This window comes from Kryptolebias marmoratus, linkage group LG10 (assembly GCF_001649575.2).
Source record: "Kryptolebias marmoratus isolate JLee-2015 linkage group LG10, ASM164957v2, whole genome shotgun sequence".
NCBI classification, from domain to species: Eukaryota; Metazoa; Chordata; class Actinopteri; order Cyprinodontiformes; family Rivulidae; genus Kryptolebias; species Kryptolebias marmoratus.
The window spans coordinates 4,410,023-4,431,001 of NC_051439.1; the positions used below are offsets into that span (position 1 = coordinate 4,410,023).

At 35.6% G+C, this 20,979-nt stretch overlaps 1 protein-coding gene across 2 annotated transcripts; it reads left to right on the plus strand.

The window, feature by feature from the left end:
- Positions 1 to 13,636: 13,636 nt before the first annotated feature.
- LOC108239030 (MAP3K12 binding inhibitory protein 1) lies at positions 13,637 to 20,767 on the plus strand. 2 transcript variants are annotated; one of them, XM_017421480.3, is made up of 9 exons: positions 13,637 to 13,778; positions 15,094 to 15,210; positions 15,450 to 15,656; positions 16,226 to 16,322; positions 16,699 to 16,764; positions 16,989 to 17,147; positions 17,446 to 17,543; positions 19,883 to 19,921; positions 20,017 to 20,767. In XM_017421480.3, exons 1-9 carry the CDS (start codon positions 13,659 to 13,661, stop codon positions 20,122 to 20,124), a joined length of 1,011 nt encoding a protein of 336 aa, XP_017276969.1. In that variant the 5' UTR covers positions 13,637 to 13,658; the 3' UTR covers positions 20,125 to 20,767. The 2 variants fall into 2 exon arrangements, with proteins under 2 accessions (XP_017276969.1, XP_017276970.1); XM_017421481.3 differs by lacking the exon at positions 15,094 to 15,210.
- The last annotated feature ends 212 nt before the right edge of the window (positions 20,768 to 20,979 follow it).

Sequence of the window (20,979 nt, forward strand, 5' to 3'; positions counted from 1 at the left end):
CTCGGTGTCATTGTTGTTACCCAGTGTTAATTAGCTGTGGCAGCCAGTTTGAATCGGATTGACTCTAAGGTTAATCAGCTGTAGATGTACATTCATTGATTACTTTCATTAAAATCCTTTAAGTGGTTCTTGAGATATTTTACTAACAAACATACAAGACTGACTCCAACAGTTAACACTAAAGTTTTAAGCAAAAACCTTACACAATGAGTAGCATTTGGAGTATGGGTTATAAACGACTGTCAGTTACTACCACAACAAATGTTTGGACAATATCTGTGGAACTAAGTGAATTATCGCCATTTATGTGTTTTCCAAGGTTGGTTGGCTGTTGCAACCATCTTGAAATGAGTTGGTTCCAATAGATTTTTATGTAAATCTGTCCTGTGGTTCATGAGATTTTTCGCTAATAGACAGACAGAGTTGACTTCTAATTGTAAAAGGCAAAATTTTAAACAAAGGTTTTGCACAATATAGTCAAAAATGCTTTAGGGATCAGTCCCAGCTATTACCACACCATATTCGAGCTCAAATTCTGTAATATTGACTGCATTATAGACATTTTGTGTTTTATAAGGTCAGCTGGCTATGGTGGCCATCTTGAGCTGGGTTGAATGAAAAAGTTAATCAGTTGTAGATGTAATTCTAGAGATAACTATCTGCAAGTTTCATTACAAATTTTACAGTAGTTCAGTAGTATTTTTTGGTAACAGAAAGACACACAGACACTGACACAAACATTACCCTCACCTTCCAGCAACAGGAAATAAAAAGTATCAATAAATAAAACATTTTAGTTAGATAATTATTTTGTAAGTGCATTATAACAAAATGGAGTTGTATTACATTAAGGTTTTGAAATTATTTGTAAAAAGCCCGAATAGTTTAAATGCTGTTATATTTATTGCTTTTAATGGCTTCTAGCACTGCTCATCATAATTGACTCATCCTCCAGATTACAATTTTTATGTCTCATTTGTTTATCATCGTGCATCAGACATATTTGGTGTGCTGCTCAGTGTATTTGGTGCTGGCAGACAGCCATGATTCAGATGGGTCTCCATGGTTCTGACTGAAGATGGAATAACAAGGAAACTATCAACATACAGCCTCTCAGAGAGAGACTGCTGAGTGATTGGAGCACTCTGAGTCACTGCACTTCACTGCAGCCATTTAGGCTCTGTCTCAGCTGCACAGAGGACAATGTCAGCAGACTGAAACTTGTCACTGGGAACTTGGGCATTCCTTACATAAAACAAGAGCTGGTCTGTAGTGGAATGTCATCAAGAACAACCCCAATTCCAAAAAAATTGTGGTGTTGTGTAAAATGTAAATAAAAACAATAGGCAATGATTTTCAAATCTCATAAACCCATATTTTATTCACAATGGAACATAGTGAACACATTGAATGTATAAATAAAAAATTGTACCATTTGAATTTCGTGGCAGCAACACTAGTCAAAAAAATTGGGACAGAGTCATGTTTCTCACTCTGAAGCATCGCCTCTTCTTTTAAAAACAGTCTGCTCGAGGTTTTGGAGGGAATTTTGTCCCATTCATTTCTGATGGAGGATTCAAGCTGTTCAACAGTCCTGGGTGTTTTTTTTTTTGTTTGCTTTTTTTGTGATTAGGAGCAGACGATATGTTGTTCTAAAACCTGTTAACGTGTCTACAAATGATTGCAATCTGTTTTTTCTTACATTTTAGTTAGTGTCCCAACTTTTTGGAAACTTGAGTTTTATATTCATTATAGCCCACTGCTAAAAGGCAAAAGCAGAGAATATGTGTTTACCCATGTCAGTATAAGTCAGTGGATCTGTAAGGATAGCTAAATACTTTATGACTTGATGGACAAATTTTAATGAAACTTGCAGAAGCGTGTCATCAGAGGTACAGCCACAACAGGTTACCTCTTGAAGTTTATAGAATTCAAGACGTTGCCACAAACAACTGACCCCACAAATAACTATAACTCAGTGTTATACATAATCTCATGCATTAACATAATGAGAAGCCATATAAGTGTAGTGAAAGACACTCAGCTACTACCACAACAAATTTCATGTAAGTATCTGTAAAACTGACTGAGTTATAGTTATTTTTATAATTTTTAAGGTCAGTTGTCTGTGGCAACATCTTGAATTGGATTAACATCCAAAGTTAATCTGTTGTGGATGTACCTCTAATTTTACAGGTTTATCTACAGCCTGGTGTTGTAGTAGCTGAGTGTCTTTCACTACACATATATAATGTCACATGATGTTATTGCATGAAACTGTGCCTAACATTATTTTCCAGGTTTGACCAAAATGTCAAAATGTCATCATAAGATATTCTTAGTCTGAAACTCTGGCATGAAAGGTGAAGTGAAGTGAAGTGAAGTGAAATTTATTTATATAGCACTTTTCAGCAACAAGGCGATCCAAATCCAGATGGTGGGCAAGATACAGTCCTTCAAGGATTGCTAGGCCTTTAATATAAGTAAGGCATTGATATCAGTTTTGTGATGTTCTTGTGTAACTTTATACAAGCACTTTATTTTCATCGGATTCATTTTCACAGATAAAGCTGTGGTCATGCTAACCTGATATTTTTAATTTATAGGACATAAATAATCCTGGAAAAAATTAATGTTTTAAAGATTAACTGATTTATTTCTCTGAGCTTTGACAGAAATAGGATGAAAACTCACACAACTACAGATTAAAATGTAAAATAAGGTAAACTTTTGAGTTCATTTGTTGTGTTTTTAGCAGACAAAATATATTAATCTGTAAACATTTAGATGGTATTCTGAAATTTAGGTTGTTCGCTAATTTGTAGTTTATTTTATGGTTTGACGTACAGCAGAGGCTACATAAATGACCAGCATCAAATCACCTGTCCATTGGGTCTTGGAGGCAGCCTGCCTCAGGCAGCAGGTCCAAGAGAGAAACCCAGATATCCCTCTCCCCAGTGACACTTTACAACTCTTCATTGGGGATCCCAAAGTGTTCCCAGGCCAGAGAGAATACATAATCCTCCAGCAAGTTCTGGGTCTGTCAGTGAGACCAGCAGTGTGTCAGTGGGACTTTCCCAGAAAACCTCCAAAGAGAGCCATCCAGGAGGCATCCTAATCAGCTGACTGCTCTGAGCTCCCCTGGATGGCAGAGCCCTTCACCTTATCTCTAAGGCTGAGCCCGGCCATGTTACAAAGGAAGCTCATTTCAGCCGCTTGTATCCAGAATCTCATTCTTTCAGTCATGATCCGTAGGTCATGACCATAGGTGAAGGGTGGAATGTAAACAGACCAGTAAATTGAGATGTTTACCTTTTGACTCAACTCCTTCTTCACCACAACTGACCAAAGCAACGCCCTCATTATTGTGGATGTCTGCAGTAAATGGCCAGCATACATTTTGATGATAAAGGCTTGTGTTATATTTTATACATGCTCCAAATCTGTGAAACTGGTTGTGTTACAGCCATTTTTTTGTCACTTGGCTGCGGTGGCTAGCTTGAACTGGTTTGACTGCAAATGTTAATCAGTTGTAGATACACATCTAAGGATTACTTTCTGAGTTTCATTAAAATTTGCCCAGTGGTTCATCAAACATTTGGCTAACAGACAGACACACAAACACTCACACACAGAGACACAAGCAAAAACCTTTCCTCTCTTTCACCTTGGGCATCGGGTGATAATAATAACACACAAGAGATAAACTTAGTGTTTCGAATAACTTTATTTACAACTGGTACTTAGTTGTTTCATTTTGTGGACTTGTCTGACACAAAGTTACACAGAAAAAAACTGATTAAAAAGATTGTGGACAAACCATCTGAAAATATAGTTCAAGATTTCTAAAACTGTTCAACACGTGAACATGTATTAAGCTTGAGTGTTGCAGATATCTTCCTTTAGCAAGTTGGAAATGCAGTAGGACCAGCAGTGTGCCAGAGTAAAAGCAGGTTAATAACTTTATGAGGATCCTCAGCTCTTTGTTCATATCATTAATTCTCTTCACAGTCAGAAGTGCTTTAAGGCAATAACTTGTCTACCAACCCTTGTGCTAACTGAGTGGAGCACAGACGGCTGCATGAAGAGTCCTGTTTTCTCATCATATTCACTCACTCAGAGTTCAGCAGCACTAGGTTTTTCTCTGTTTGAGCTATGAAAGACTGGAGAGTTTTTATTTCTGGCATTTCTGTGTTTTACTGTCACCACAGCAAAGGAGCTAGTATTGTATGTTATTTAGGTTATTTATTATCACTCATTCCCAAAGCAGGAAGCGAAGCAATAATGTTTTTGCTTGTGTGTGTGTTTGTTTGTCTGTACTGTAAGCAAAACATGTCATGAACCAGTGAATGAATTTTAATGAAACTTTCATAAAGTAATCATTATAGGCAGACATCTACAACTGATTAACTTTTGGAGTCAACCCAACTGAAGATGGCCACCACAGCCAACTGGCCTAAAAATGGCTGTAGCTCAGCCAATTATACCTATAATTTGGTGTAGTAGTAGCTTAGCATCATCCTCAAATCGTAGAATTTGTTGTTGAAGTCAACTATGTTTATCTGTTAGCAAAAAATCACATGAGCCACTGGACTGATTTCAGTGAACCTCTCAGAAGATAATTATTGGCTATACATCTATACTGATTAACTTTTGGAATCAAACTTATTCAAGATGACAGCCTTAGTCTACACAAAATAGACAATATCTTAGTGAATTCTGCAGTTCCTGAACTAAAATTTGATACAGTAATAGCTGTCAGTTATTCACAACACATACTCCAAGTGCATGCAAGATATAGCAATAACTCAAGACATTAGTATTACGTTATTTTCAAGGTTTGACCAAAACGGCTATAACTCTGTCATTTCTGAACGTAAGATGATCTTAGTCTAAAACTTTGGCATGAACACAATGTTAGGCCTTTAATTTATTATTTACTATTTGAGCAAAAGAAGAAATTTGCTGTAGATGTATCATTTTAAGAAAGATGGATATCTAAAATCACGGCATGTCTTTATTTTTCTCAAATTTTGAGCTCATGACTTTGATATTGTTTTTTCCTGTTCATATGCCTGCTTATAGACCTGCCTTTTCTCCTGTTGTCATGTTGTCTATTTGACCAATTTTCTAAGGACACATTGTACCCAATGCAGATTAATGACAAGTTTTTAGCGATTCTTATTGGTGCAATAAATTAAATACTATTTTCTGCCTTTCTACCTTGGACTTTTTGTCACAATGCATACTTGTTAGAGGTCAGTCCAACTTGATCCCAACTTGCTGTGATGTGAAGAAACAAAGACAAGGATAATCTCAGAAGATTAAGGTAGCTGAAGTTCTTCTTTACCCTTCATTACAAAGAGATGCTATAAAGGTTTGTTTCATTTTTGACCAATTGGGACTGTTTTGATTTTCTGTGATTTTAAAGAACAATTTTGTCAAAGTGACCAGATTATTTCATGTTGCACATTGTAAACAACTGCATGCATTTTAGTTTGTTGTGTATTAATATCTAACTGATTTTATTATGGAAGTACATTAAGCTGTATTTAACAGAGAAACTTCTGAGAATTGGGGTGAGAAGATTCTTAACCCTTGAAATGCCTTGCTGCTGAAATGTGCTATACAAATAAAATTTGATTGATTGATTGAACCTTCCTGAAGCCAGAGAGAGAGAGAGCTAGAGAAGCCCTTGCAACTTCGGGTCAATTTGACCCAAAGGCCACGGGAGAGTCAAATCATCATATAAAACACAAACAGGCTGATTATCAGACATTAGCAAAAGCTGATGTCTTAAAATTATTTCCCAAAATGTATTGTTTTCAAAGAGGTTTGCAGATTAATCTTTTATGAAGCTACAAACTGATGTGATGCTAGTTCATTATTGTTCACCACCAAAAAGCTAAAGGTGGGTGATAGGTCTTTAATTTTAAAAGCAAAACTGGACAAACTCTTGCTGTTGTAGTTAATATTTAACCCTCTTATTATGCTCGTTTTCAGTAAAATGGTTGCTACTTTTATTTGATGGACATGGGACTTCATGAATTTACCCACACAAGGAATCTGAACAGACAAAATGAATTTTGATCATTTTCATTCAATTTGGGGAATTTTATTCAGTTTTTGTACACCCTTGATGTTCCGGTAAAAAAAGAACAATCTTTAGAAATTAAAGTGTAAGACATTAGGTGTAAAATCATACAGTTGTACAGATGGATTTTATTTTTTTCCTTCAACCTGAGGCTTTACTCACAACTCATGTGGCAGCACAACAACCAAATGATATCCTGTTTTGAGGCCCCATCAGGTCTTAGATTGTGATACTTTTGTTACAAAGAGAAGCCAGGAACCTGACATGAAAGATGCTATATAGGAGAAAAGTCTGGTAGAAGAAAGCATATTATGATCCAGACTAAAATACAACCAATGTGGAACAATCCAGTGATGAAGAAGAGGGCCCCACTGAGGTATTGTTACATTTCGTTCATCCATCCATTTTCTTTAACCGCTTCTCCATTCCGGGTCGCGGGTCGCTGGTGCCTATCTCCATCAGTCACTGTGCGAGAGGCAGGGGACACCCTGGACAGGTCGCAAGTCCATCGCAGGGCCACATAGAGACGAACGAGACAAACAACCATTCACACTGTCACTCACACCTAGGGACAATTTTAGAGTCATCAATTAACCTAACATGCATGTTTTTTGGTCTGTGGGAGGAAACCAGAGTACCTGGAGTAAACCCACGTGTGCACAGGGAGAACATGCAAACTCCACCCAGAAAGGCCTCAGGCCGGGAAGCAAACCTGCAACCTTTTTGCTGGGAGGCAACAGCTCTAACCACTATTCCACTGTGCCACCCCACATTTTGTTCAAAGAATAAGAATTTATCTTGGTTTCAACTGGTTCCCATGCAGCTGAGAACATTATAAGTTTGACCACAGGGCCAACAAAATACACCATATTCCAGGTTGACTATATAAAAAAATATTATTAACTCAAAATCAAGTTGTGTTTTTTTCAAGGGGTGAACACTTTTATATTGTGAGATTCAAATAGTTGCACATACTTTAATATATCTAAAATAACTGATGTTTATGGTAACTAGAATACTTAACTAGATGGTTAAGTATTCTTGTAGATACATAACCATTCGTCTAGCACTACTTATAAATTGACATTTTGTGTAACATTTTGTGGCAAAAACAATTATGATGTAAAAAGACCAACATCTCTGCTTTTCTCCTAATAATTTGGAATCAAAGTGGAGCATTTTTTACTGTGAACATAATAACAGGTACCACTATGTGAAAGAACAGTCTCACTATTTTAGTAGTATTTCAGCAACCCATTAAACCTTAGAAATAAGTAATTTACTGTTTTATTATGATTCTTTAAAGCAGTGGCTCCAAACAGTCAGCTGGTCAGGAGGAACCTAAGACCACAAGAGAAGAATACATTTAATTAACTCTCTCTTAGTAAAACAAGACAAAAGCTTCCCGCTGCAATCCACTTGTCTCCCTATATTGTGCTCCTTCTTTTCCCTGACCCTTGTGTTTGGCCTTTACTCAGTCTCATGCTCTGTCAACATCATCTGCCACTGTGGAGCAGACAGGCTCAAAAGCAGAGCTTTTTACTTTTCTGCAGGTGGCTGATGTGACTGAAGCAAAAGGCAGCAACAACCCTTCCTCTTTTACTTTCTTTCACCACTAGCACAACCCTTTTCCTACACAAAACATATTCTCTTTGCCAAGTCTAAATTATTTTAAAATTAAAGGCCTAGCATTCCTTCAAGAATGCAGATCATCAACTGCCTTTCATGCCAGAGTTTTAGGCTAAGATTATCCTATGTAGAGAAGTGATGGCATTGTAGCTGTTTCGGTCAAACCTTGAAAAAAAAAACACAATTTCACACAATAATCTGAAATGTTATGTTTATTGCACGTGTTATGAATGAGCCACTACCATATCAGATTTTAGTACAATATTTATAAAATTGAACAGGTTATAGCTATGTGTGTTGGCTAAAACTGATAAACTGTTGTGGCCATCTTGAATTTGCTTGACTTCAAAAGCTGTAGATGTACATCCAATAATTAGTTGGATTAGAATAGATTTTTTGCTAACAGACAGAGTTGGCTCCAAATAGTTAATGGCAAAATGATAATTAAAGAAATCTTGAACAGTCTGTGTGCCCAGAATGTGTTCTGGGGATCAGTCTCAGCAAATTTTGGGTCAATATCTGTAAAATTGACAGAGTTATATTTTTTTTTCTGTTTTAGTTAACAGGTACAGTGTGTTACAATTGTGTTGTCTTTTTCAGTAACAAAGTATTCTGCTTTCCACAAAAAACTGTTTTAGATCCTTTATTATCGCCCACCGCTAAAAGGTGAAAGGGCACTAATAGGTTTACCTGTGTCAGGATGGCTGTTATAGCTAATCAATTTTATTCAACACAAAAACTAGCCATAACTTAGTAATTTCATAGCTATTGAGATAAAATTTGGTGTTGTAGTAGCTTAGACTAGTTCACATCACACACTCCAAGCGGTACATTTTAGGTAATATCTTTGCGTAAAACTTTGGCATTAGTTGTTAAAGTCAAGCCTGTTTGGATTGGATGTACATCTACAGCTGATTAACTTTGGGAGTCACCCAAATTCAAGCTGGCTGCACAGCTAATTAACTTCACCAACACAACAATGTCTATAAAATAGTCATATTTACCACTATTGAGCTAAAGTTTAATGTGGTAGTAGGTGAAAGTCATCTCTAACGCATACTCTGAGCACACACTCACTGTAAGGTCAGTTTAGAATTAAGAACTTACATGTTTTTGACTGTGAGAAAAAGCCAGAGTTGTTGTTTTTCCTCTCTCCTACTCCCTTTTTCAGGGGTCACCACAGTGAGCTAATTTTGCACAAAGGATTTGGCAACTGTTTTACACCAGATGCCCTTCCTGATGCAACCTAGGCTCAAATCTACAGCCTCGGGATTAGGAGGCCATGGCTCTGACCTCTAAGTTGCTGCAGCCACCATCAAAAGTACCTTAAGAAAACCCACATAATCACAGGGAGAACATGCAAACTCCACACATAAAGCTCTGCACAGCTGAGATTCAAACCAAAAGCTTTTCCTTCTGAGATGAATATGCTCTAACATTAGACCTTTTTTATTGGTGGTGGTGGTGGGGAAACATGTTAAATTGTGTAAAACTGCAAAGTACAACTAAGCAAACTACACACAAGTTAGCCATTGTCTTTCTTTGAGGCCAGCCAGGATTTTAATACACTGAATCTTACATTAGCTAATATGAAACATCTATACTTTACCATCCTTGTTACTACATAGCGTTCTTTCACAACCGGTGTGTCATTTTTGTGAGAGTTGTTTTATAAGCCTGAAAAACAATTTAAAAAATCAGCTCTCATTTGGCTCGCCATTAGCCTAGCCTGGACAAAAACTTTTGCCCTTTTCTCTAAACTTTGTGCTCTATGACTGATGTCATGGCTGACAAGGTGCTAACTATTGTTAAATATTTGACAGAACATTATTTCAAAAATGACTAGATAATCGCTATAAATTTAAAAAAAATTAACTTTATGTCCTGATTACCAATAGTTTAAATTTGTCCTCTGTGGAGGACATTTGTAAACCTGAATATCTCCCACCTACTGCATACTACAAAATTAACTCCTTTTGCTATCTACTGAGGACATTTAGGGCTTTTAAATGAAACCAAATGTAAAGGGGTGGGGTTGATTACCTTACATAGATAAGGGAATTTTTAAAAATTGTGATTGGACAAAAAAAAACAAACCCATACATTTCTGGTAGTCAGGAGGTTAGGGTGTTTGACAAAACTTCAGTGCAACATAAAAAGGTAAAAATGTAATTTTCAGAGTTTTCAATATTTCAGATTTTCAGATTCATGTTTAGTTAGCAAATATTTAACAACACCTGTGGACAGCACAATGGAGCAGTGGTTAGACCTGTTGCCTCACTGCAAAAAGGTTGCAGGTTTGCCTCCCGCCTGCGTCTGGGTCTTTTCTATGTGCAGGTTGCATGTTTTTCCTGTGCTTGTGTAGGTTTTCTCTGGGTACTCTGGTTTTCTCCCACATTCCAAAAACATGCAAGTTATGTTAATTACCAACTCTAGATTGTCTCTAGATGAGAGTGTGAATAGTTTTCTGTCTCATTTATCTCTATGTGGACTTGTGACGTGTCTTGAACAATGACTGCAAGAGAAAGGTTCACCTACAACCCTATGAAAAAATGGATAAAAGAAAATGAATGGATAGATGGCACCTCTGTGCTCATTCTATTCTCAGTCTACAATATCCTTTACACAAATGTGTACCATAACTCTTTATCAACTTGTCTTCAGAAAATCTGCATTTTCTGTGTTCAATCAATAGAATAGCCTGCTTTGTTGAATCTATTTGCACTTTTATTCAAATTTAAAGGTCTACTGAAAAATGCTCAGCTTTTCATTGATTAACTTATTGTTCCTATGTTCTGCTCATTGTTTAGCTTTTGTTTGGAATGCACACCTCTGGAATATAATAATGTAGTTATCCTTTTTTATTATTAATTTGTTTTTATTACTCAGAATCTTGTACTTATATGTTTGTTGTGAGTGTGTTTTGATCTGCCATAAGAATAAAAATGTGAACTGAATTGTATCTACCATATAACCTGGTACAGGGCATAAATGACAACATTTTCATTTAAACTGCTAACCAAAATAATTAAATGATCAAAGGACTGACCTTTAAAAATTAAAGGCATAGCATTTCTTGAAGGAATGCATTTTGCCTGCAGTCTTTCGTGACAATGTTTTAAGCTAAAATCAGCTTATGCTAAGAAGGGACAGAGTTATAATTATTTTTGCTCAACCCTTGAAAATAACATTATTCACAATTACATGTAATATTGCAATATCTTGCATAATATGTTAGTGCTTGGAGCATTTGTTGTGAATGACTGTCAGCTACTACAACACCAAATCTTAGTATATCTGTTAAATTTGCTAAAGTACTGCAATTTTTAAGTAGGCTAAGACTGATTAGTTGTGGCAACCATCTTCAATTGGGTTGACTCCAAAAGTTAATCAGTTGTAGATGTACATCCAGTGATTACTTTCTGAAAGTTTCATTAAAATCCATCCTATAGTTCATTAGATATTTTGCTAACAAACAGAGTTGCTTCTAGTAATTGATGCCAAGGTTTTAGGCACAGATATTGTATGATCAGTTAGCATCCAGACTACAAGTTTTGGATCAGACTCAGCTACTACCACATCAAACCTTTGCTCAATGTCTGTAAAAGAGACTGAGTTTTAGTCATTTTTGTGTTTTCCACAATAATCCTTGCTGTGGTGGCTGTCTTGATTCAAGTTGACAACAAAAGTTAATCAGTTGTAAATGTAGAATTGACACCAATCCTAAATGGCAAAGTTTTAAATACAAATATTGCACAGTCAGTTAGCAGTTGGGTCATAAGAGATGATTTACTCTCATCTACAACCACATAAATTCTTAGGATAATATCTGTAAAATGAACTAAGTTTATAGTCATTTTTGTGTTTTTCAAAGTTGATTAGATATGGTGGCAATCTTGAATTGGGTTGACTCTAAAAGCTAATCAGTTGCATCTGATGATTTTTTGTCTGAAAGGTACATCTATTCTGTGATTCATGAGATATTTTGTAACAGTAAAGACAAACAAACACACACAGAAACACAGGCAAAAACATGATCACTTCACATGCAACTGTGTGATAAAATTATTACACATTCAAAATGACTTTTATTTTGAATCTTTACATATATGTGTGTGTGTATGTAAATTTGTTTTTGTTTTTATTTCCAAATATCTGTGACACATTTGCCTATGTAATAGCTGAAATTTATGTCAAGGGCTGTTTATGTGCAAACTAATTAAACTAATTTACTTTACATACATCACTATGCCTGTTTATTGACACATTATTATTATTATTATTATAGAAACACTTTTTAAGTTTTAAACCTTGTAATTATATAGCATTAGTGTTTTTATTTTATACACCTTATCTTTGCCACTCATCTAGTTTTAACCAGTCATTTAAACAACAGAACAGTAACAAACTGAGAGAGAACTGGAGCATATGAGTGCCTACAATTTGATTTCAAAAGTTAAATATAACCAAAATGAGGCAAGTATTTTCCAAAGCCCATATAAGCACCTTAAATCACAACTCATGCTCATTAAAAGGTAAAAAAAAATAAAAAATTACAGCCTTTGGCTCCTTGCTGTGTGGGAACATTTAGCAACGGCGCAGCATGTCAAACCATGTCAAGTGTTACAGTTCTCTTCCTGTTTGGGCGGTGGTGGGGGGAATATCAGCTCACAAATGAATTAAGCTAAAAAGGCTTGTCTTCAGACCCCTTCCTAAAATGATTAACCCTTCTAAAGAGCATTATTGAGTTTTGAGTGCATGGTAGTGCCGTCTCTTTGCCTGTAATTGTTCTTTTTCTGTTGTTTCCTTCATCAGTCTCTCTCTCTCTCTCTCTCTTCATTATGTGAAAAGAAGGGAAAAATGTCTGAATAGAGGAGGGAGATTTTCCCACAGTCAGTCAACTTAGAGAAATACACTATTGTGGTGAGGTTCCCATCCCAGTGCCCTGCTGCTTGGTTCACCGTAGCCAGAAGCACAATGTTCTTAGAATTAAGCCACTATTCTTTCTCCTGTTAAAGAAAATATTCAAATGCAGCCAAAAATGTTTTGTCTGTCCCATAAAAAATGAAACTCTTCTTGGCACTGTAGACATAAATTTAGGTCAAGATGGTAAACAGCAGCTCAACATTCTGCTTGTTTTGGTTTAAAACAGGCAGAATAATAAAAAAAAAATTGGAACATTTTTCATCTTGTATTTCATTACAAACCAGTGACATTTTTTTTTCATATAGCCTTAAAATATATCAACATTGCATGCTCTATTCTTCTTTCATTTGAAGATTGACAAAAAGACATAAGCAGTTTTTTATGCAGCAGATTTCATTAAGTTGATAAAGATTATGAAGGAAAATGTAAACGTATTACCACATAAGCATCTTCAAGACAATCCATCCAGATCAAGATGAAAGAGTTAGACACAAATCATGTGATCATTTAAAAAATGAAATTGATAATGCTGCTAGAACATTTTTTTATTTGTTTGTTTTACTATAATAGTTTGAACTTCTTCACAGCTATTAAAAAAGATATTAATTTAAGTCATTTTGGTATTTTTTGGTTTATGTCAATGGATAAAGGTCAAGTTTTACTTTCCAAAATAATCTTACTGAAGCAATGCTTTAGAATAACAAAGAAACAAAATTATGGAAAATCAGCAATATTTTGTTAAGTGTGTGTATGTTATAGAAAAATGCTGAGAACAGATAAATTACAGCAAGAATGGCTCTTCAGTGTATTGAATTTATTTATTTGTTTTTCAGTGACGATGTGATTTACAAGTAAATCTCATATTTCTTTGAACTGCTTGCTTTAAACGCTTTCGCAAGAACGTCGGCTGTGTGCACATGCGCGGTGTAGCCCATAGGTCATTAATCACGTGAACACAGCCTCAGTTTTCCAACCAATCAACACACAGTATTTTCGAGCGTTAGCAGCAATGGCGGAGACAACGAAGCTAAGTGAAAACGAAGCTCCTCCCAGTGAACCAACTAAAATGTCCAGTTACAGGCACTGCATGGATGTGATCCTGAGGCTGCTTTCAGACTTTGGAAAAGAGGTTGGTTTGGAATATTTAAGCTGCTTCACTTCGGGTATTTATTCGTTCAGTCTGAGAGTTAGTTAGCTACATGCTAATGTTTTTAGCATCTTATACTGTTAGCATGCTAGCCTCATAGAAGCTCTGTCCATTCATTGTTGGCTAGATGCCGATTTTTTCGAGGCAAAGTTAACGTGATTGGGTTTCTTGTTTGCATTAGGTTTTAATAATTGAAACCTTTTGCAGTTAGACATGTTGTCAGACCAGGTCTCACACATACCACCTTATCAATGCAATCACCATGTGTTATATTTTTGTAATCCGACTTTAACATAAAAAATAAATTGTTGCATGATAATATCACGACATTTGTACATGTTTGTCGCACAATCATTGTGATTTCTGGTAGTATTTAAATATTACTGACTGGTCACCTAATTCTACCTTCATTTAGTATAAAATATTACAACAAACTATGAAATAGTATTCATCATTGGAAAGTTTTGTTTTCCAGAAATGAAGGTTCTGGTTTACAAATTCAAAAGACAGTCATAAAACAGTGATGGTCTTGATGCTGGCTGATTTCTTATGAATTCCTATTTTGCTTGTTGAGTAGAAATAGATTTACAGTGGTTTTTATGTTAACCAAAAAGTACTTTGCTATTATTTTAATCTTTACTGAGGCTGGCTGGTGATAGCTTATAATTTGCTTTTTTTTTAAAATAACAAAGCTATTTTTGAACCATTAAAATGATTCACAGTTTTCAAACCTCTTTATGTATTTATTTGATAAATGAGTATTTTGTCTTAAACGGTAGCTAATAGCTAAAAATAGGAGAACAGTTAAAAGCTAAAATTAGCTGAACAAAAGCTAAACAGTAGCTCAAAGCTAAAATTAAAGCAAGTATGCTAAAGTAGATTTCAAAAACCACCAACGTTTTTCAAGAATTAAAATGAGAAAAAAAGTAACTAAAGTTAAAAAAATTTAAAACAATATAAAACTTACAAAAATCTAAATCTTACAGCTGTGATGTCCTAAACGAGCTGAAGGTTTTGATGCATAAATGGTTAAAGTAGCTGAAAGTATGCTGTAATTTGTCTAAAAACAATGTAGCTATGCTGACTCAGCAATAACATAAAGATTATAGAGAATTAGAAAATTACTGTCCAGGACATTTTATGTATGTAAGTTTAAAAAACAATGGAAAATGTTTTGGAATAAAATGATTCACAGTTTTCAAACCTCTTTATGTATTTATTTGATAAATGAGTATTTTGTCTTAATATTGTGGTTTTTTTTTAAAAAATACTTATCTTTGTTTGTTTTGAAATAAAGCTCAGATTAGGGGAGGCTGCTTTGAAAATAAAAGTCAATCCGAGTGCCGTGGATCTCTCGACATCTTCAGAGGCTCAGGTTTATGGCTGTTTGCAGGAGCATATCACTAAATTACAGGTGAAAGGGGTGCATGTTTACAGTAATACTGATTAATGTTAAATTGTATTATTACTTAAAAGGGTTTGCACAGCTAGATTCAAATTGATGACCATTTCATGATTATTATCAATAATGTTCTATATGATTGCATACTATTTTCTTTACTTAAAAAAACCCAAACAAATCAAAAATACTGAAATATAGACACACACATCCTGTGGTTGTGTGCAATCAGTGTTCTTCCTGTTTTACCACAGGCTGTTTCCAAAAGCCTGAGATCACTGGTGGAGGCTGATGGTGTTGCATCAATGAAGGACAACGCACTGGATAAAGGTGTCTCATCATCCTCAGTAAGAGAGCAGACAGCTGTGTTGTCTGAGCACCAAGATCACAACTCGGAGGCCGCAGAGAGTAAGACTTTGGGTGATGACATCATGGTTCAGATCCGAGCTGGGAAATCAGAGGTTGGTTTCTGTCAACAGATCTGTCAGCTGTTCTGGCAGTGACATTTTAAAGCCCTTCACACTTTGTCAGGCAAATGAATAATCATAAGTAATTGCTTCCAAAGATGTGCACATGACATGTAGCAAATGCTTGATGGAGACCTGATACTGGGTTCGGCAGAGTGTAAGGGGTCCTGTAGTGCTGTGGTGGGGTAGAGCAGACCACGTTGCTGGAGGGTTTTGAGAGAGGGCCAGGTCCTTGATGGATTATGAAGTGGATGCTCATTACTCTGAGATTGCATGTGGATGAAGGACAAGAGGCCCCATTCTGGTGTGCATTTATTTTGGTAGCCAGGCAAATCGTATTCATATTCCATCATGTGATGATGGTAAGCAATTTAACTTTTTTTGACTACCTGGAATAATTTTTTACACTGTGTTTTGTTTATGAATGCAACATAAATCTCTGCACTATGTCTACTCTAAATCACTGAAAATAAATAAGGAAAACATTGCATTCTTCACACTCATCAGTAGCTCATCAATCCATTGTATCTTATTATCCTTGTTGTCTTTTTCTTTAACTCCAGATTGAGCGAAGAATATCTGCATTTATGGAACGCAAGCAGATGGAGATCAATGAAAACAATGTGCGCGAGTTTTGCAACGTGATCGACTGCAATCAGGGTGAGAATGGAAGAGAGGTGGGGAGGGGGAGGGGGAGGGTGGGCAGGGTGGAGAGGGAGCCTGCACACAGATTGCCAATGTTTGGGAGAGAGCTGATTTCCACAGGCGAGAGGTCAGGCTGAACTGCTCCAAGAGTGGGACTGAAGTAGCTAACACACTCGGCCTCAAAACGCAACGCGCTCTGTCCAGAAAAACATGAGACGGAGAGCCTTTTTGAAATTCAAAGCTTGTATGAGACACCAGTAATAGAAATCAGGAGAAACTGCAGTTCACGTGTGGTGTATACATATGTAATGCATTTTTCAGTTTTTTAATGACAATTTATTATCATTTATGAATTCTAATTGCAGTCTTTATGGAATTTTATCCTTCACAGAAAACAGCTGTGCCAGAACAGATGCTGTGTTCACTCCATATCCAGGCTTTAAAAGCCACGTAAAAGGTAAGATAATGGGTCATTTTGTTGGGATCATGAACCAATAAAGCTTGACCTTTTCAAAAAGGATGATAAAATATAAATGTTTTTGTTAAACTCTGGTAATTTTAAAATGGGACATACCATAACAATCCCAAGCAGCATGGAAGTTAACTGTTTATTGCTTCATGTGGCAATGTCTCATTTTTAAATGAATGTGTTCTACATGTTTATGTTTTTTGGCTGAGCAGTCACACGTGTAGTAAACACTTACGGGCCCCAGACTCGTAGTGGGGGATGCCAGGGAGAAGCCGGGGAGCACCAGAGGGGGACGACTGTAAGAGATTGTGGAAATGCAGCCATAGAGGAGCGACTTCAGAACATTGAGAGTCACCTGAAACTGCCATCTGGTAAGGGAACCAGAAAAAAAGACCAATTATACTGATGTTTAAAGGGTTGCATGAATTGTTGTGGATGACAATAATCATATCGTAAAAATAATGAACTGTTTTTTTCCTTCATTATGAAAGGTATAGAAATTGTAACAAGAAACCTTTGTTTGAAGATGTGTGTTAACCTTTTAGTATTGTGATGCTTCTCCTTTTTTCTACTCGTAAATACATTTTACTGTCCCAATGAACCCCAGACTAAATTTGTCATTTACAGTCTCATGTATGTAAGATCTTAAGGTAGCTTTTCATTCCTCAGTGGGGCCCATCCCTTTAAACGTCTACCAGAGACTCAAGAAGCTGGAGGATCGTATCCTGGAGCTGGAGGGACTCTCACCTGAATACTTTCAGTCCTCAGTGAGTTCTCTGGCTTGAATATTGGATACATGGAGGACATTTTTAATTACTTCTCAGCATTAATACAACAATCCTAAAGAATATTATAAAGAATTCAAACAATATTCATAAGAAACTAAATGTATATAAGACAGTTTCATGTGAGTACTGTTTTTGACTGAATCTTTTGCACGGTACTTTCTGGAGAAAATGAAAATTGTGTGAGAGATGCGACAAACACTCAAACTCTGGCAACACAATTCTCATCAAGTCCAAAAAAACATAGATGAAAGGAATTATCAACGTTATTTATATTTTACATTACACATCAAAATTAACTATCCTCAATGCACACATTTACAACAATTAGCCACACTTACCTAAGAGACTGTATTATTTTATTCAGTTAGAACAGCTTGTAATGTGTCGTCTTGTGTCTGAGTGGAACAGCAGATCATCGCATCACACTGTTTCACCTCCTACATATGTGCCACTTTGTTTTCAGCCTGCTTTTGTTAGTCAACCTGGCATAATTTCACCCAATAATACAAAAAAACCTCCACTCAGAACATGCACCCTCACAAAGTTCTCACATATAAACCTAAAGTAGCTGGAGGCTCGTTTACTGAATTTTTACTGTACAGGTCTGAGTCTTGTGTAAAACTGAGTGAATCAGGCCGCTAAAATTTGTTAGAGAAGCTGAAACTGAATTAATAAAGTAACATCTAGAACAAATGCTAACTATAGCAAAACCAAAGCTAAAAGCTAAACTTAGATAAACAAAAACTGCAAGTTAAAATTAGCAAAACAGGAGATACATTTAGTAAAACAGTAACTAAAAGGTAAATTATGTAAAACGGCAGCTACAATCTAAAACCAGCTAAACGGTAGCTAATAGCTAAAAATAGGAGAACAGTTAAAAGCTAAAATTAGCTGAACAAAAGCTAAACAGTAGCTCAAAGCTAAAATTAAAGCAAGTATGCTAAAGTAGATTTCAAAAACCACCAACGTTTTTCAAGAATTAAAATGAGAAAAAAAGTAACTAAAGTTAAAAAAATTTAAAACAATATAAAACTTACAAAAATCTAAATCTTACAGCTGTGATGTCCTAAACGAGCTGAAGGTTTTGATGCATAAATGGTTAAAGTAGCTGAAAGTATGCTGTAATTTGTCTAAAAACAATGTAGCTATGCTGACTCAGCAATAACATAAAGATTATAGAGAATTAGAAAATTACTGTCCAGGACATTTTATGTATGTAAGTTTAAAAAACAATGGAAAATGTTTTGGAATAAAATGATTCACAGTTTTCAAACCTCTTTATGTATTTATTTGATAAATGAGTATTTTGTCTTAATATTGTGGTTTTTTTTTAAAAAATACTTATCTTTGTTTGTTTTGAAATAAAGCTCAGATTAGGGGAGGCTGCTTTGAAAATAAAAGTCAATCCGAGTGCCGTGGATCTCTCGACATCTTCAGAGGCTCAGGTTTATGGCTGTTTGCAGGAGCATATCACTAAATTACAGGTGAAAGGGGTGCATGTTTACAGTAATACTGATTAATGTTAAATTGTATTATTACTTAAAAGGGTTTGCACAGCTAGATTCAAATTGATGACCATTTCATGATTATTATCAATAATGTTCTATATGATTGCATACTATTTTCTTTACTTAAAAAAACCCAAACAAATCAAAAATACTGAAATATAGACACACACATCCTGTGGTTGTGTGCAATCAGTGTTCTTCCTGTTTTACCACAGGCTGTTTCCAAAAGCCTGAGATCACTGGTGGAGGCTGATGGTGTTGCATCAATGAAGGACAACGCACTGGATAAAGGTGTCTCATCATCCTCAGTAAGAGAGCAGACNTTTTTTTTTTTTTTTTTTTCGCTGTAGTTTGGTGTTTGCTGAAAAGCTGCACACAGTTGGCCCACGGTTTTAGGAACAACATTCTAATACTCAGCAGCAAAAGGAGGCTCCATAAGCAATTCTAAAGGGTTTTACCGTTGGAATTGAAGATACCAAATTAAAACCCTCTGCTTCAAGCTTCTATTCAGGTTTAACCAGGGACATTCACTGAGTTATAACCCCTCATCTCTCCCTCTCTTTACTGTCTCTATTGTCTACTGTCTCTAACATTCAACAAAGGTAAAATTCCATTAAAAGCCTTTTTTATAAATCAATTTTTCCCTTGTCCATTCTTTATATATATATATATATAAATACACATACAAAATTTGCCTCTTTTTGTGCCATTATGCGAATCTATATAAATCTTTAGTGTGCATTTCACTAAGCTCAAGTCAGTTTAGAAAATGCACTAATTATTTATAAGCTTGGTTTTCTTGTTTTATAGAGTCATCTACGCAAGAGACCCAAGACTTCCGCTGCACAGGTTAGGACTTTTGTTTTTCACATTACTTTGGGAGAGTAGGTCAATTTCTTTTACACAGCTTGTTGTTTTGTTGTGTGTGCGTGTGTGTCCTGTAGGCCTGCAGTCTGACAGAGCTGGATGAGAAGATCAGCTCAGTGAAAGCAGCTCTACTGAAGAGGATGACTGAGTTTGGACCTAGATATGGGACCGATTGTCCACTTTGATATATGTGCAGGGACTTATACATACAAACCACTGATCCAAACACAGTACATGCGTTTATCATGTGCCTTTTTATCTGTCCTCACCAATTCATCTACAGTATTATCACCATCTTTATCACCAAAATCAGGATTTTTCAAAGTTCAATTTTGATAATAATGTTAAGCACCTATTATAGCATTTAGTGACTTCACAGTACATTTTGTTGACAAGCAGTTTACAGTTGTTGGTTCACTTTTCTAAATCCTTGTAAATTTGGACTATCTTGCAGAAGTTCTGAAAAAACAAACTACAACAAAATCCCTGGATTAATATACTGTTCTGCCACATTGTCAATTAATCAGATTCAACTTCCCAGAAAAAAAAATCTAATGGTAATCAGTGTAGATAAATAAGTTTTGATTCATGTTTTTTTATTTAAATGTTTTGTGGACAAGTATATGGAGTGAAGACAAATGTATTCAAGTACATATTTGGCATCAGATGTTTCAAACATTTGTATTTGTTTTAACACAAAGCCTGAGATGTGGCTGCAGTTTTATTATGACATTCTTTTGCATATCAAAATAGCAACGATGTACGTTCCTGAATGGTTTTGTATAAAAATAAGTCTTTAAATAAATGTCTTTTCTCCTGGCTTAAAAAGTTGGACTTGTAATTTATTCATTATTTCGATCAATTATAAATGTCACCTGATTATGATTATGATTACTTTTGATTAATCTGATTATGTTTCTTCCAATCATATGGTCTATAGTAATTAGTCGAAGGTTTTTATTGTTATAGCTGATGGCATTGAAACTGGAAATATTCAGTGTACTATGTTGCTATGAAATATTCATCTAAAAGCTCCAGTT